The 16,096-nt window shown below is 41.6% G+C and overlaps 1 protein-coding gene across 3 annotated transcripts in view; it reads left to right on the forward strand.

Annotated features, from left to right (window-relative positions):
- The window catches only part of PARD3B (par-3 family cell polarity regulator beta), a 765,403-nt gene that overhangs the window by 438,392 nt on the left and 310,915 nt on the right, over positions 1 to 16,096 (forward strand). For all 3 annotated transcript variants that reach the window (XM_090044807.1, XM_090044808.1, XM_090044806.1), the window contains exons 13-14: positions 7,595 to 7,765; positions 14,230 to 14,359. In XM_090044807.1, coding sequence (XP_089900933.1) covers positions 7,595 to 7,765; positions 14,230 to 14,359 — 301 coding nt within the window. The remainder of the gene's footprint in view (positions 1 to 7,594; positions 7,766 to 14,229; positions 14,360 to 16,096) is intronic.

Raw genomic sequence — 16,096 nt, forward strand, 5'->3', positions numbered from 1 at the left:
GTGCGTGGTTAACACTTAATTGCCTTTATTTACCTTTCCATAGAAAAGGGAAAAATTGTAATAGGACTAAAACCAAATGAGCAGGAAAGGAAGTTTTTATTTCCTGTGGCTTCATTGTTGGGATTCCAAACATCAGAACTTTTCCCTTGCGTCCTACCTCCTTTATCAGTGAGATGAGTGTTTTTCTTCCAGCCTTCTATAGCAGGGTCACGTCCCAAGTGTGGCCATGAAGCCCCCTGGTGGCCATGCAACTCCTACCTCCCTGCTCCAGCTCCTCAGGGAACCTTCCCTTTTCCTTTCCTGCCACACCTTGTAACAAGGAGGTACTTGTAACAGGGGGGTCTCCGGGCACCAGAAAACATACATCCCCCCCCCCCCCCCCCGTTTTAGGGCAGTCTGCCCCTGCAGTGACCTGCCACAACTTGATGTAAATGGATCTATAATGCAGGAGACTGCCCCATTTGCAGCCCTGGTATACTGGGTCAGTCACACAGCTCTGAGCCATCCCTACACCATGTCCCATGCATTGCAGATGGCATCCTATATTCCATGCTACTCCCCCGGCCCCTCACTGGGCCACAATTGGCCTCTGGCCACACAGGCCTCAAGCCCCACTTGGTGCCTTAGACCCTTGGTCCCTCACTGGGCCACACTTCATCCTCTGACCCCTCACTGGGCCACACTTCCCTGTCTGTAGGCTTCAGGCCCGACACTGGACCTCTCTGGACCTGGCTCCTCTCTGGACCTCTCACCCCTCAAGCCTCATGTCCCTCTCTGGGCCTCTCGCCCTTCAGGCCTCAGGTCCCTCCCAGTGAACCCTTGGCCCCATAGTGCTTTTCTGTCAGTGTGTGCTCCCCTAGCCTTTCCCCCTCCATTGGGTAACCCACAAGGCAGTGGGGAGCTGAGGCTTTCCAGTGCCCCATCCTCACTTTCCCCTGGAGTGGCCCACATGTGGCATTTCTTTGAGGCTTCCCCGCCGCTACCAGTACCACCACATTAACCAGCTCCAGCAGGATGCAGTTTCAAGTCTTGCCCAGTACGAAAAGGAACCTCCTCCATCCCCATAGTTCTTACCCTAAATCTCTGGGTGTTACAGGAGCTGCAGTCTTCAGGGTGGGCAATATTACTTCTCCAGCTCCCCAGATGTAACTGCCAGCCCTGCTCCCAGGGTCTGAACTTATACCCAGCTGTCCTCCAATCAGGTGGCCCCCTGCAGTCAAGTGACTACATAGTTGGGCTTGAACCCACCGGCCAGTTGCTCCACAGCCTGCCTGATGGTCTTAAAGTGGCAGGCACGACCAGTGCAATGCTGCAGTACTGTTGTGATGTTATGGGAGGCTGCCTCAGGGTTCCAGAGTGAGCCCTGGTTCATTTTGGCCAGCTGGTATCTCTTGTACCTGTCTGGCTCCAGCCTTGCACCTCAGGCCCAAAATTATGGCCCTCTGCCCCTACTGGTGCCTCAAGGCACTAGTTGCATTATGGGCTAGATTCGTGGCCTCTGTCCTCCCCTGTAGCCATGCCCATGCCTCACAGATGTTTGTTGGTGTTCATTTGAAGGGGACCTTATGGCCCAGTGCAGCTTTGGACCCTTTCCACTCTCAGGTCCTGAACCTCAGCCTTCCCAGCCCTGGCCTTTTTATTTTGGCTGCACCTTGCAATCTAGGTCCACTGCCCCAGACCTTGGCTTCTGGGCCTCAGCCCCATCTTGCACGTGTGTGCTCTGAACCCCTAGTGCCCATCACATGCTCTGGGCCAGCCCTCAGGCCTTGGGGTCCCTCCCCCAGGCCAGACTGCTCTCACCGTCCCAGCCTTGGTCCTCTGGGTTCCTGATCCTGGGCCAGGTTGCTCTTAACTGCCTCATCCCTCTGGTCCCTGATCCCTAAGCTAGGCTGCCTGCCACTGAGTGCCCCACCAGGCACCCTTCCATGTGCTCCATGGCTTCCCCATAGCCACAACCTGGTCCTCCAGTCTCAAGCTCAAAACATAACATAAATGCAAAGAAGCTGCTTCATAAACTAAAAGTTTTCCTCATTCAGGGTTAAGGTTGCCTGCAAGCTATACCTCCCTTGGAGGCCTCTCACCCCAGTGCCCTAGGGTGGCTCAGGTGCCTGCCTGTTGGTCTTTAGCAGCCTTTTTTTCTTGGGGCGGACCCCCTGCTTATACCCCAAAGCCCAGCATGTGGATCCCCAGCTACACACAGGGGTTTCCACTTGGGCTTGATAGCCAGCCTGCCCTCCTCTGGTGCAATAGCCAGCCGCTTGCTGCAGCAGCTTGCTGCTGTCCCCTCTTAACTTTACATTCTAGTTTGTAATTGTGAGGGTTTACAGCATTTTTTTGTTATTAATATTTTATAGCATGAGAGTACAGGTGTAATTAGGAGTACATAACAGATATTTAAAAATGTAAAAACATAATAGTTCTTTTCATATTTCCTGCACCAACTCTTTCTACTTCTGTTGTTTATCACAGTATATTTCCATTTGTGGAGGGTGAAACTATAAAGAACATAAGGTGAGAAATACACATACTATCTTTCATTCTAGGGCCACTGCTTATGTTTATTTTGGTTTCTCCGCCCACATCTGGTTGCTTCCCACAGTACCTTGGGGATGAGAAATCACTATATAAGGGAGTACTGAAGGGATAAGTGAATTGTAGTTGAATTCTGTAGGATTTTCATAGATTTTAATCAGTAACGGTTTGACTCTGTGTAACTGAGCCCCAAACAGTATCCAAAGCACAACCTGCCCACCCATTCCCGCGTGCATATGCCAAAGTTGGAAAAGCAATGGGGAAACCACTCCAGGGGCTTCCAACATTGCTGCTCTTACAGTATGTTTCTGGCATGCACGACAGTGGTAACAACTTCATTGTATCACTGCACTGCCCATGTCAAGGAATAGCTGGGAAAAGGCCACTTGAGATTGGTGCTCCCTAAGCAGAGACTGGCTTCTGGGGTGAAAATCATGGCTGTTGAGTTAGGCATCTAAATTTTCCATACAGTGGAGGGGAGAGTTAGCTACCTAGGGCTGGGATTAACAACAGACAGCAGCTGAGCAAGGGAGCATTTAAGCTAGCCAAAAGGAAACACAGGTGGTTGGGTGTCTGAAAATGTTTACTACTGTTCTTGTATTTGGCAACCCAGCACAGCCTTAGCCTTAGACCAGGCATCTGAGAGAGAGTAGGATGTACAAATTAAGCTTCCTGTGTAAGTATGGCAAGTCACCTAAGTCAGCATTTCTCAACCTGTGATTTGTGACCCAAAAGTGGATCACAAGAATATATGAAAGGGTCACGAAAAACTTTCAAAACAGATTCTCCTTTAATGGAGAAAAATGTGGGAAACCATGGCTTTTTCCTTGCAGGCTGGCAGAGTTCCACCCTGCAAGGGGCTGCTTCATGCCCCCTGACTTACACCCCACCCTCTCTGCCCTACACACCCACCCCCTGCTCCACATATTGGAGAACTGGGGCCTGGGCCCTGCCTGGTGACTCAATCCAGCACATGGGACCATGTCATCTGGCCCACAGGACTTGGAAATTTGGTGGTGGAGTAGCAGTGGTAGCTAGTTGCCATCACTCCCCCACTGCCAAATTTCCAGATCTGTGAAGAGCCCCATAGGAGAGATGACTCAACTCCATGGTCTTATTAGTTATATTATTAGATGTTACAATTTTGGAAAACCATCTTTTCCCATATGATTACAGTTTATTTTGAATCTCATGGATTCAGAGTTTGCAGATCAGCTTGAAGCCATCAGATTATTTCTTACCCTTCTACAGACCACAACTGGTAGAAGAAAACCAGCACATTTGTCTAAGCATTGCAATAGATGTAATCCTACAATCCTTCTTATAGTGACCGAATGTTTTTAATGCACCAGAGTTTAAAATCTTCTTTCATCAATCTCTGTTTTTGAGAATGAAAGGAATGTATACATTTATGTATAAAATGCAAACATTTTGGTTGGCTGCCATTATCTGTTATACTCCATGTATAAAGGGTCTGAAGACAGGCCAGCATTTTTCAGTTATTTCAAAATTTCAGCACATGGGCTTCACACTACTGCCCTTAGTTTTAGCAAGCCTCAAAGAAGTCCTGTAATACAAATTGTGAAAAATTAAGGGAATTTTTTTTAAGATCTTCAGATAATTTCTGAAATGGAAAATGGGAGTATATGTTCAAGATCAGGGGTGGGCAAAATGCAGCGTGAGGGCCAGATGAGGCTCACCAGGCCATTCTATCTGGCCTGTGGGGCCCCTAAAATATTTAGAAAATTATTATTCATCTGCCCTGGGCTGCCTGTCATGCGACCCTTGATGGCTTGCCAAAACTCAGTAAGCGGCCCTCTGCCCAAAATAATTGCCCACCCCTGTTCAAGATGAAATTTTTGTGGCACCTGATTGCCACAAAATGGTGAAATAAAAAATGTCTTTATAGTCGTAATGAGAATCTAGTAGGTTTATAGAACTCTATAGAATTAAATCATTTTTACACTTAATGATTGTACCTTTATGTCCCACATCTACCTCCTTTCTTGTGGGTTTTTTTTAATCTTCTGCTATAATAGCTATTTCCAAATATTATACGATTTTAGTAATAACACCTTTCATCTGAACTGGAGTTGCTAAAGTGATCACTGGACATGTATCACCACATTCTGTAATTTCACTGTTTTTAATTTAGGTTGCATTATGACATTCTGGCAGAACACTTTATTGTGGTCCTCACAAATACATCACCAAAAAGAAATCTAGCAGAACCACTGCTATAAACTTTACACAAAGAGGGAGAGACTCTTTCTCCCTATATGAACATGCAGCACTACTAGCACAGTTAGGCCCAAGTCTAACTTCTAAAGGACCAAATATGAATGACAGTTCATTGAATGGGATGGCCAGGAACCAAAATTGACTGTATTGAATGCCATTAAGAAGTCCATATTGAGTCGAGGGGGAAATGGTGAGTATGCCAAGGGGATGGCTAGATTGTTCTTTTGATGGGAAACTCCATTAGAGGGATATAATTCTATGATCATTAGTAGAATTAAAAAACTAAGTACCTTGCAGCCAAGGATTTGGTGGAATTTACTTCTTGCTTTGCTTCCCCACTGGGGTTCCCTGCTTCCCCACTGGGATTCCCTGTAACCATGAGCTTATAAATGTTCACATGGTTTCTCTCCCACAAAAAATGGCAATTCTAGGACAACAATATACCATCTCCAACCCAGAAGATGTCACTTTCAGGAAAGTTTCTCCTGGTAGAATTAACGCCTGTCCACTTACCCTGTTGAAACAATCACTTAGCTTACATTGAGCCAAGTGAATTATCTTGGATGTGTGGGTACTAGTGTGGGCCATAACACCAATGATATGCAAATCTGAGTCTGAAGATTTTTTCCAGTCTTCAAAATCACAGAAAAACTTTGTACTAAATAACTTCCAATCCCCTCCAAAAACAGTGTTCAGCTTGTCTTCCAGTTGTTAACAGTGGCGAGGTGTTTTAGTTGTTGTGATTGTAAAGGATATTGGCCTGCTTTGTTTTTTCTCGTGAGTTTTGCATTTAAGTTGAGTATTTTAAAGTGGTCCAAAGAGCTTTTAAGAACTGACATCATACAAATACAGAAACAATTAAAGACATTTTAAACAGAAAACAGAAAGAATGACAAGGCAAGCTTCTAAAACAGGAAAGTTATGAAGGCTTTAAATCCACTGGTAGGTAGGTGACCCTTATGATGATAACTCTGTATTTTTAATAGTGTTGTGCCAAGGTATACTTAAAAAACTCTTGTGCATACTTGAACATACTTTTGCTAGTAGTTTAACAGATCTTTAAGCAGGAGAATTTATTCACAAAATGGGGGGAAAGTTCATCATAGGGCAGTGGAATTTTAGATGGAGGATATGAGGGACTCTTTAAGATTTTTGACATTTTACAGAGGCTCACAAAAAGCAAATCTTTCCACCAACTCCCACTGCAATGAATGACTTTATTCATTTCAGTGAATTTTATTCACAAAGGAATTGTGAGTGATGTGCAAGTAATAAAATTCCCTATCCAACAATCTTAACTCTTCTCTCTCTCTTTTCTTTCACATATCCTAAGCCACTGTTTCTGCATGCAGTGGAAGAGTGGGGTTAACATAATTTCTTTGGCTGTATGAAAGGTTACGTTGAAATAGTAGTTTGTTTTTCTCAGAATCTTCCGCATAAATGGTACTGTTATTTCCTATCTCTTTACCCTCCCTCATTATTTGACTCATCTTCCAATCCTTTCCTTTATCATCTGTTTGTTTTCCTTTTCTGACCTTTGCTGTTTCTTTTAATCCTATGGCACTGCTTACTATTCATGTGCTGCTGTGGCAACAGTGATGATCCCCAGTGCCAGTAAAAGCAGTACCTAAGAAAAACCGGTTTGTCACCACAACTCTAAGTCACTTAAGCACAAATCATTTAGTTAGACTTGGCAGCAATACTAGAAGAGTTAATTGAACATTATTCTGATAGAAAAAATAAGAATTGAAAAGTATATATATTTTGGATTACTCAGATATATGAGATACGTAAACAATTCTGACGAGTGCCTTATGAAGAATACATAATGAGCCTATGATTGAATCAAAATCATTTTAAGCAAGATAATGTTTTTTCTAGTCCATTTCCTTTCCTGCTATTCATTCATCTCTTCCCCGTTTCATACCCTTTTTCTTCCTTCTTTCAAAGGTCTGATACAACTTGATAATTGTAAAATGAGGAAGCTCTAAAAGAAACTTTCACCTCTTAATAAACAAAATTTATTTCTATCTTTCTATAATTTTTAAGGAGAAAGAGCTCTGTGATGCATGCATATATGAAAAAGAACCAGTCACAGTTATTAATAAATACAGGAATTGGCCTGCTAAACCCAGAAAATAACAGTGTGCACAATTGTATTATGTCCACAACTGTCAGTTAATCCTGGCAATGAAAGCAAATAGCTTTCTTCAAAAAACACAAACCACTCTAAGATGGCACAACCTCAATTTTGCTGTTGGCAACAGTTTCACTGTTAAAATTATAGATGAAAAGCTTTTAATTGAAATATGGATGTTTATGTCTTCATGACCATTCTGAATTGAGAATATTTCTTATAGGGTGGCATAAGTATTGTGGCAATATCAGCACCAGTACATGTATGAGACTGAATAATTTGTGCAACTGTATATATTTCTTAATAGATCCTGCAAACAGATGCACAATACTTTAGATAAGCTGCAAGATTCATATTTTGTTGCACATCAGAGATATTAACAAATGTGGTTCATATGTTCTAACTTACAGCTGATATTCTGATTTTTCAGTTTGGGACTCATACAAATTATAGTGTAGAGTGCCTGTGCAACAGAGTAGCATTTATACTTCATTAACTGTTTTTCAAAAACAGTGCGATTAAAAAGCAAATATTGGCCAACCAGTGCCACACAGGATTTTTAGAACATCTCAGTGTTTACAGGGTGTTGAATTTAGCTTTTAAAAAAGAAATGCTTGATTGCATCTATTTTTCCTGGATATTGTGTCCCACATACTGGTCCTTTACTATTTTTGCTTCACGCAGGATGGCCGTCTGCGGAAAAATGACCAGCTGATTGCAGTGAATGGGGAATCTCTTCTGGGGAAATCAAACCATGAAGCCATGGAGACATTAAGGCGTTCCATGTCTATGGAAGGGAACATTCGTGGGATGATCCAGTTGGTAGTCCTCAGGAGACTGGAGAGACAGATGGAGGTGATCGAAGAAAATTATTCATGAGTTAGATTCCTTGTGTTGAGCTGAGACTTGTACACACAACTCTATTAATAAAAGTCATGGAGGTTGTTCTTCAGCTGTCACTTTTAAAATATATATGTATTTCTGTTTCATCTGAATATCTATCTCTGTCCTTTTAAAAACTTGGAAGCATTTTACGTTTTGGAATATTTAGATTTTTATCTCTGGTTGAAGTACTGGCATGTGAATTTGGAAGCAGACCTAGGTGACTTGCAAATTTATCACCTGGGAGTACCTTCAACCTTCTAGGGTTGGAGACTCATGAGTCCTGTCCAAATGAGCAGGGGCATGTACTTGCAGCAGCACAAGTAGTGGTGGCACAAATTTGTTCCTCTACCTTGTGTGGCAGAGCACACCCATTCATGTGCCCTTTATTGTGGGACACATTGTCCCACTGTGGGCAGTGCTTGTGCCCAGCTCCTCCCAGCTCCTGGCTGGGCTGTATGTGCTGCAGGATAGGGCTTGCTGGTGCACAGGGTGCCTCAGTGCAAGGTAGCGGGCAAGCAGCCCTTGTGCTGAGGCACCCTGTGTCCCAGCCAGCTGGGGAGCAGCACGTGGCAACGGGAGAAGGCAGCCCAAGGCTACCTGCTCCCTCATCTCTGTGTGCTGCCAAGCCCCCAAGGTGAGGCACCCTGCACCCCAGCCAGCCAGGGAGCAGCATGCAGAGATGGGGGAGCAGGTAGGCCTGGGCTGAGATACACGGAGATGAGAGAAGCTAGGCCAGGACTGCCTGCTCCCCCATCTTGAGGCACACTGTCTCAGCCAGCCATGGAGTGGCGCTGGCTGGGGCACAGTGTACCTCAGTGCAGGGGCTCCCCCATCTCTGTGTTCATCGCGGCCTTGCTATTTTTGCATGCTTTGTGCCACTTTTCCCCCTGGTTTTTTGTTTGGTTGGTTAGTTAGTTGGTTTTTTTGCTACCAAGAAATTCCAGTAGCAAATTTTGCCCCCCACACTGCAAATTATCAGCACCATGCACAGTTTAACATGCAACACATGCAGTTTGTGGCACCATAAATTGTACATGCCTACATGCGTGGATGTGGCCATGGTGATTCAAGAACTTGGTGACTCTTGTTACATTATTGAAAGAGAGGTTAGATCTGTATTCATATTGGTTCAAATCAGTTAATAAATTAACAATAATATTAACATTTGATCAGATCATCCAATAAACACAAGCAAGATTGTCATCAAATTATGCAATGTAAAACTGGTTTTCATCGAAGATTATTCAGAAACCCAAGTAACGTATCCTGTAAGCCTCTGTGAAGTGGCTAGTATTGACTTCGGATTCAGATTCGGCGGATTCAGGGATCAGTGATTCGATTTGGTGATTTGAATCACTGTCCTGAATCAATTCAGCTGAATCAAACAGGCCCCATCCTCCACTCTCTCTCCCAGCCCTATCAATGGTTGGCCCACCCAGCCCCACAATCCTGGCACTTAAAAAAAAAGAGCCCTGCATTCACTGGCTTCTGCCAGTTGGGGGGGGCAATCCCCGCTAAATGGGGGGGCTCTGGTATGAGCCCAATGGCTGCTGCAGCAGCTGATGAGTTCAGGGCTTTTTTTTTTTTTAGTGCTGGGAACCAGGGCTGGGTGGGGCAGCCATTGATGGGGCTGGGAGAATGGGTGAGGGTCAGGGGGCGCTTAGGGGATCTGAGGGAGCAGGCAGGGGATGAGGCCTGCTAGGGGTCCCCCCATGGTTCAGAGGCTTCAAATCAATTTGGACCTTTTAATTGGTCTCCCGATTTGATTTGGATTCGGAGATTCGGCTGCCGAATTGGGCCGAATCTCCTCCAAATTGAATCAGGAACCAAAGCTTCACACACCCCTAATATCCTGCCTTCCACCTTTTTCACATGGCAGATAGAGCCTTCAAGATTACCATTTGAGTGACTTACACAGTTAACACTTATTTTGCATATGTATGCCAATACAAAATTGTTTCTGTCATATTAGTTTTATGCAAACATATTTTTATGAACTTGGATAAAATAGAGTAGTTTAAAGCAAAATTTGCTATGAATTTAAATATGCATGCACTGTCCCTTAACCACACACTCATACTCTTTCACACCTTTAAAAAGTAATATTCTATATATATATAAAGGGCCTAGTTCTTCTGTCTGTGTGTCTTTCTGTAATGCTCTTGGGGGGCATGGCTCCAGCCAGTGCTGCATCTAGAATGCTCGTCAAGAAGGGCTCTGGCAGAGCAGGCCAGACGGATGCAGAGCAGGGTGGGACGGGGTAGTGTGGGGCCAGACACAGTGGGGGAAGAAGGATAGTGCAGGGCTGGATGCAGAATGGGTGCCAGAGGGTGGTGCGGGACCAGACATGGGGCAGGGTGACATGGGGCCAGATGTAGAAAGGGCAGGTGGCGCGTGGCTGGACAGGATGTGGCAGCAATGTAGGACAGTAGCTGGCAATGGCAGCAGCCACTTACAAGCTTCCCCCATTGCACCCGGGAAGCAGTGGCAACGTGGGGAGGTGAGTGATGGTGCTCTGTCCCCCCAGGCATTCTTGATGGGCAGTTTGCTAGTAGAAAAATAAGTAGGCAGGCATCTCTGATATAACAATATATAGAAAGAAGAAAAAAGTTAAGCTTTAGCTTGCATGGTCTTTGGAGCATCAGACCCAGGACTGCAGTTTGCAAGGGGACAAATGATGTCTTCTCTGATTAATGTCTCATGCAAGCGGACTTTCTGTGAATCAGGCTGGAACAACCATGGTACCTTAGTCTTTCCTTCTTTGGACTGGCCTTAGGAAAACGTGAGCACCATCAGCCTTCCTTGATGAGGTGGTAGCCCAAAATGAACACACCTTCTGTAATATTTACCTGTATTTCTAGATTTGTTGTTCCAGTTTGTTCAGCTGTTGGTCATCTCCAAAGAGATCTGAATAAATCACACGAACACAGAACACAGCTCCTTCCCTCCAATAATATGGCCTCATCTGAATTCAAAGAGTAGGAATTTGACATTAGGTCAGTTTAACGTATCTCCCAAATTAACCCCCCCAAAATTAATATCCCCAAAGTTTGGTGACAGTTTTCATACCATAGTCTTCTTTTATAACAGCAATAGATGATGGGCTTTATAAATATGGGATTAGATAGAGGTGCCTTCACAAATGCAGTTTTCACTACGCCCTGCTCAATGAGTTAACAGGTTGTAGTAAAGATGACTCAGGTTACTCAACATTCCTACAGAATTTTGGCAGCCTCAATAATCAGTATTGTCTATCACTTGCCTCATTTTTTCCATATCTGAATGTTCTTCGAATTTCCTAAATTTTTTGTCGCTTTTAACTAGCAAAGTTTTGGGAAAGCAAAAATGAATTTATTTGGCTTGGTCACAAAAAAGGGGTCTCCCATAGGTGACAGAACCTGTTTTAGTTCAATAAATACAAAATTTAAGCAAAATACTAAGAGTTTGCAGTAGAAGGATGTTTGAAATGTCTGTGCACTAGGCCTTACTCAGATCAGCTTATAGTCCTCTGATGTCTTTTGTGGAGTTGTATGTGTATAACTTCACTATTCATGTGTTGAAATATGTTGTCTACTTCTGGCTTCCAGTGGTGCTGGTCTAAACACATTTTGAGTTTCATTTTTTAATAACTATAATATGAGATTTGCAATATATGTGATTGTTCATAAGAAATAGATAAAACTGCATGCTTAAGAACTAAAATGAAAAACCCAAGCTGAGCCTGTATTAAATCATATTATAGGACTCAAAGGGAATTCTGTTTTTCATGTAATTGCCTATTAAGATAAAATTTTGCTTAAACATTTAATGTATTGAGACTATTGTCTGCATCTGCTTGGGCAAGTAAAGTATAAGAGAGAAAGTGCAGTTTCTTATAATGTGAATAGTTAGTTCTTTATAGTAGATTTCAATTTGTTAATTATATTTTAACTCAATTTACCGCTATCCTGCATCAATTGAAAAGTATGTTTAGAAGAAATACTTACTCAATTTTATACTTTAACTGTACTGGGAAGTTATTTCTCAAAATGATTGTCTTCTGCAGATAGCCTGTGAGATGGGGAAAATTGCACTTGCTTTCCTTTTCCCTAAGAAGACAGAGACTCTTTAATGGCCCATTGTACTTTTAAGACTGTAATGGTGCCACCAGCAAAGAAGTTATAGTATAACATAGAACTGGTATTCTTAAAATTTTAAGAAGCAAATTGAGACAGCTGCCATTACCTTTAGTGTTCTGTACCTAATGTAAAAATAACATGGTTATCTGATGAGGTATAAATTATAACCCATTTAAAATGAAAGCTGGAAAGAAGTCTCACCACTGCTAGTTTTTTTATTTAAAAAGTAAAATTTGGCAAAAAACCTACAATTTAATCTCAGATTGATATAATAAAAATACAAGAAGCTGCTTTTCATAGCCAAGTATATAGTTTTATATATTACTCGGATGTATGAAACATGTAAACAATTCTGACTCGTGCCCTGTGAAGAATACATAATGAGCTCTTGATTGAATCAAATTCATTTTAAACAGAAATTAATTCTTATAGGATGTGCTCAAGGTTCAATTGTAATTCCATTTGAGGCTGGAGACTACAGCAAAATGGGCTATGGCCATTCTTTCCTTTCCCCCAAATGCTTCCTGCCTGCTGCATCCAACTTGGTAGAAGCAGAATATGTTTAAAAATCCATTATTTTTTTATTGGCCAGGACACTAATGGAGGCCTTCCATGACAGCTCTGTTTTACAAGCTGAATACTCTAATTAGGCCGGTTACTGATCAGTTGTTGGGATATCGATTGTGTCATTTATCAAAGAGCTGGAAAAGCAGATTCTTCTTTCTGTTGTTGTTGTTAATTTAAGTCTGCCTTACCTACTGGGTAACAGTCTTTAATTTAGTACTAGTCTGTCTCAATGCTGGGCTTAATTTAACCAGTAATATACTTACAGAAGATAACACATTTAGTTCCCGAGGAATAAGCAATAAGTGTTAAATCTTCACTGTATAACTTAGATTTCTGTTACAGAAAAGGCACACACAATGGTTAACCATGTGAATATTCTATTTAACTGGCTCTGAATATAATGAGGAGAGGAAAACATTAATCAAATGTGTTATTTGTCTAATGGCTGTTGAAAGAAGAAAGGAGCTTATGAGACTTGATTTATATTTGCCTCTGTGTTGTCACAATTAAGCTCTCAAAATTGATCAAAACTGAATTGAGATGGCTCTTGGCTACTACTGTATCTTGCTTGGAAACTTTTGCCTTATAAGACACTAAGAGTTATGCAAGCATTATGCTCCCGAACCAGGAATGTTGTTTAAACCTGGGCATGTTACTGACATTTCTTTCAGTATCAAGCACAGCACTCAAAAATCAGTTGCTGTAGTATCTTCCAAGACTCTTCCAAGAATACCACCACACCCTATGACACAGAATGATGTTGTACCTTGACCTCTTCCCTGATGTTCTAAAACTTTAAAATGCCAGGGTAAAGACGTACGTTTTCTATTCAATTGATATGCAAACCAGCTACATTTCTACTAAAATACTGTGTATCTATATCTATATACTTTTATCTATATCAATATCTGTATCTATATATTCTGACTTAAAAATAAAGCCTTGGGGATGAGATCTCCTGCCTCACAAAAATGCAGACATGAAAAGCAGACTCCACATGGAAGTCTCTAAAAATCTGATAGGGAATCACAAAGAATCAATTATCAGAATATAATTCTACCAAATAGCAGTTAGACAAAATACTGTACTTTGCTTACTTTAGAGTTTCCCTTTATGTTAGCTATATAAAAATGCTTGGGGAAGGATTCCTCAGGTTGAGAAATAGTGGGTTTTTTTCTTTCAAGCAGTTGCTCCAGAGAATAATTTAGGAGTTGCCGTATGAATGCTGGAGTTGCTGGAGGGTCGGAGGGTATGAAAATTAAGACTGTGGCTGAAGTTTATTTAGTTGCTAGCCAGAAGTCCTGGGCTTAGGAATTATAAAACCTTACTTACAAAGCTGCTCCAGAGTGTGACTGTTGGAGCATATGTGCTCAGTCTCTGAAAGAAGGGAACCAGCTGGCTGGCAAAGAAATACCATTGGCATTGCCTGCGTTCTTGTGTTGACAATGCCACAAGCTGCCCTCCCAGATGGAGGAATTAAGTAGAGCCAGTTGTGGGTCAGAAAAGAAAGTCCTCTTTTCTGCTAATCAGCCTTGATTATTATTTGTGCAGTAGTAACAATCTCCTGTTTCATGGTCAACAATAATTGATGATCATTCTGAAGGCATCTTTCATGTTTTGGCTTTGAGCATTAATAATGTGCAACAAAAACCTTAGATATAATGCACAAATACAGCATAATTTAGTGATGACTTCTCCTTCACACTGTATTTTTTTTATACTAAAATATGTGGTTCTGTTTCTTCTTAGGAGCGCTCAGACCATGGAGTTTTTCAAAAACCAGCTTTTGAGGGCAGTCATAATTTTATAGCTATCTCCAGGCGCAATGATACTGTCCACCAGCAATTTGTAACTTGCAGTCCCCAGGAAAGACTAAAAGGTATGTACTGTACATCCTTCTTCCTGCCAAAAAAGTGCTTTTTTGTTTTCATAAACCCTCATCAACTAGAAAAACAGTTAATTAGAGTAAGTGCAGACTGTTACTTTGAAGCATGAGGATCCAGAGAGGGTGGGAGAGCTGACTCAGAAGTTGTGAATTAGATTCCTGGCACAAATTCCAGTTTAAGTAACAGTTTTTAACTCGCTGCCCCAACACGTAAGGTTGGATAAAAAACAAATAATAAGTGCAAAATATATAGTCAAAATGTTTATTTTCTATAGGTCTTTAATGAGTATCAGTGATTTAAAAAAATCAAATGGTTTAGATTGTATGTCCCAGTTTATAATCAAATATAATATATGTTGTAATGTAATAGTTTACAAGAATTACTAGTTTAGTTTAAGACTGAAATATTTTTAAACGCCAGAAACAGCCTTTAAATTTTCAAGATAGTTATGACAAAGACTTGAAATTTGGGAATGTAGGGTGTTGCCATTCAGAAACTAGTGTGTAAATATTCAGCTAAAATCTCAACATTAAATTTTACTCTTCTCCCTTACCTTCTCCCATTACCTACCACACAGGACTCTGAGTCAGCAAGGTGCTTATGCAAGCTTTTGAATTCATCCCATTGGTTATCTCATCTATTTAATGGGACTGCTCATGTTTTTAAATTGCTGAAGTACCTCTCTGAATCAGGGAAACTTAAGTTTTTATGTAGATGAATGATGGTACTGTAGTCTGAATTTGCATGATTTTATCCAGCTTTCTAGGTAAACGTATTATAGAATAATAGAATAGAAAGAATAATCTTCTAACTGCCATGAACAATGTGTGGACTGCTCATAATTGAAGGCAATATGTTCCTTTGAACTCAGAATCCATGCCTGTAAAACTCAAGCAGAACTTTCCATTATATTCAAGGATTTGTATTGATTTCAGTGGCAATTTTGCTTGAGTAAAAACTGCAGGTTTAGTTTTAAGCATGTTAAATTAATTTAAAGTTTAATAGGTAGACTTTCCTCACATGAGCAAGTCAGATCCCAACTTTGCTGTTCTGTACCCTTACATGTGTGGAACTCCCATCAAGAGTTCTGCAAGAATGAGAAATGTCACCATTGTTGGCCTACCCTATAGAGATAGCCATTGCGTAAGATGGCACAACTGAAGGGAGGAGGAAATGCTTTTGCTTAACAAAGCTTTCAGCTGCCCAGGAGACATCTCTACCCCTCCCACGTAGAAAAAAGTGACCAAAAAAGATCAGTATTCTCTGAGGGATAATAGCAGCAGTCATGTTCTGCACATTTTGCTTGTTTCTACATTTTTGAGTTAAAGACAGAGGAGGAGAAAGACGACAGCAATGGCTTGGGAAGGACAATCCCTATAGGATGTTGAAAAGATACCAGTATCATGGGACATGAGAGACAAAGAGCTGTTCCTGGTGTTTAGACAAAAGACGATAGCCTGAGAATGGATGGAGAGTTTGGAGCCAAGAGGGGGGGCAAGATCTCTAAATATTATTGAAAAACAAAGATAATTTCCTGTGTACTATGAGTTCCACATTTTAACAACTTAATTGTATGGTAAAATAGGAGATGAGAAGACAAACAAATCTGTGCTTAGGACAGTAAATGCATCGGATGGGTCTCTGGGATCAGAACTCTATGCAAGTTATTTTCAACCTTTTTACACTCAAGACATCCCTCAATAAGGGCTAACTCTTAGCTTTCACTCCTT

This window comes from Crocodylus siamensis, chromosome 4 (assembly GCF_052110815.1).
Source record: "Crocodylus siamensis isolate JL-2025a chromosome 4, ASM5211081v1, whole genome shotgun sequence".
In the NCBI taxonomy this organism is placed as follows: Eukaryota; Metazoa; Chordata; order Crocodylia; family Crocodylidae; genus Crocodylus; species Crocodylus siamensis.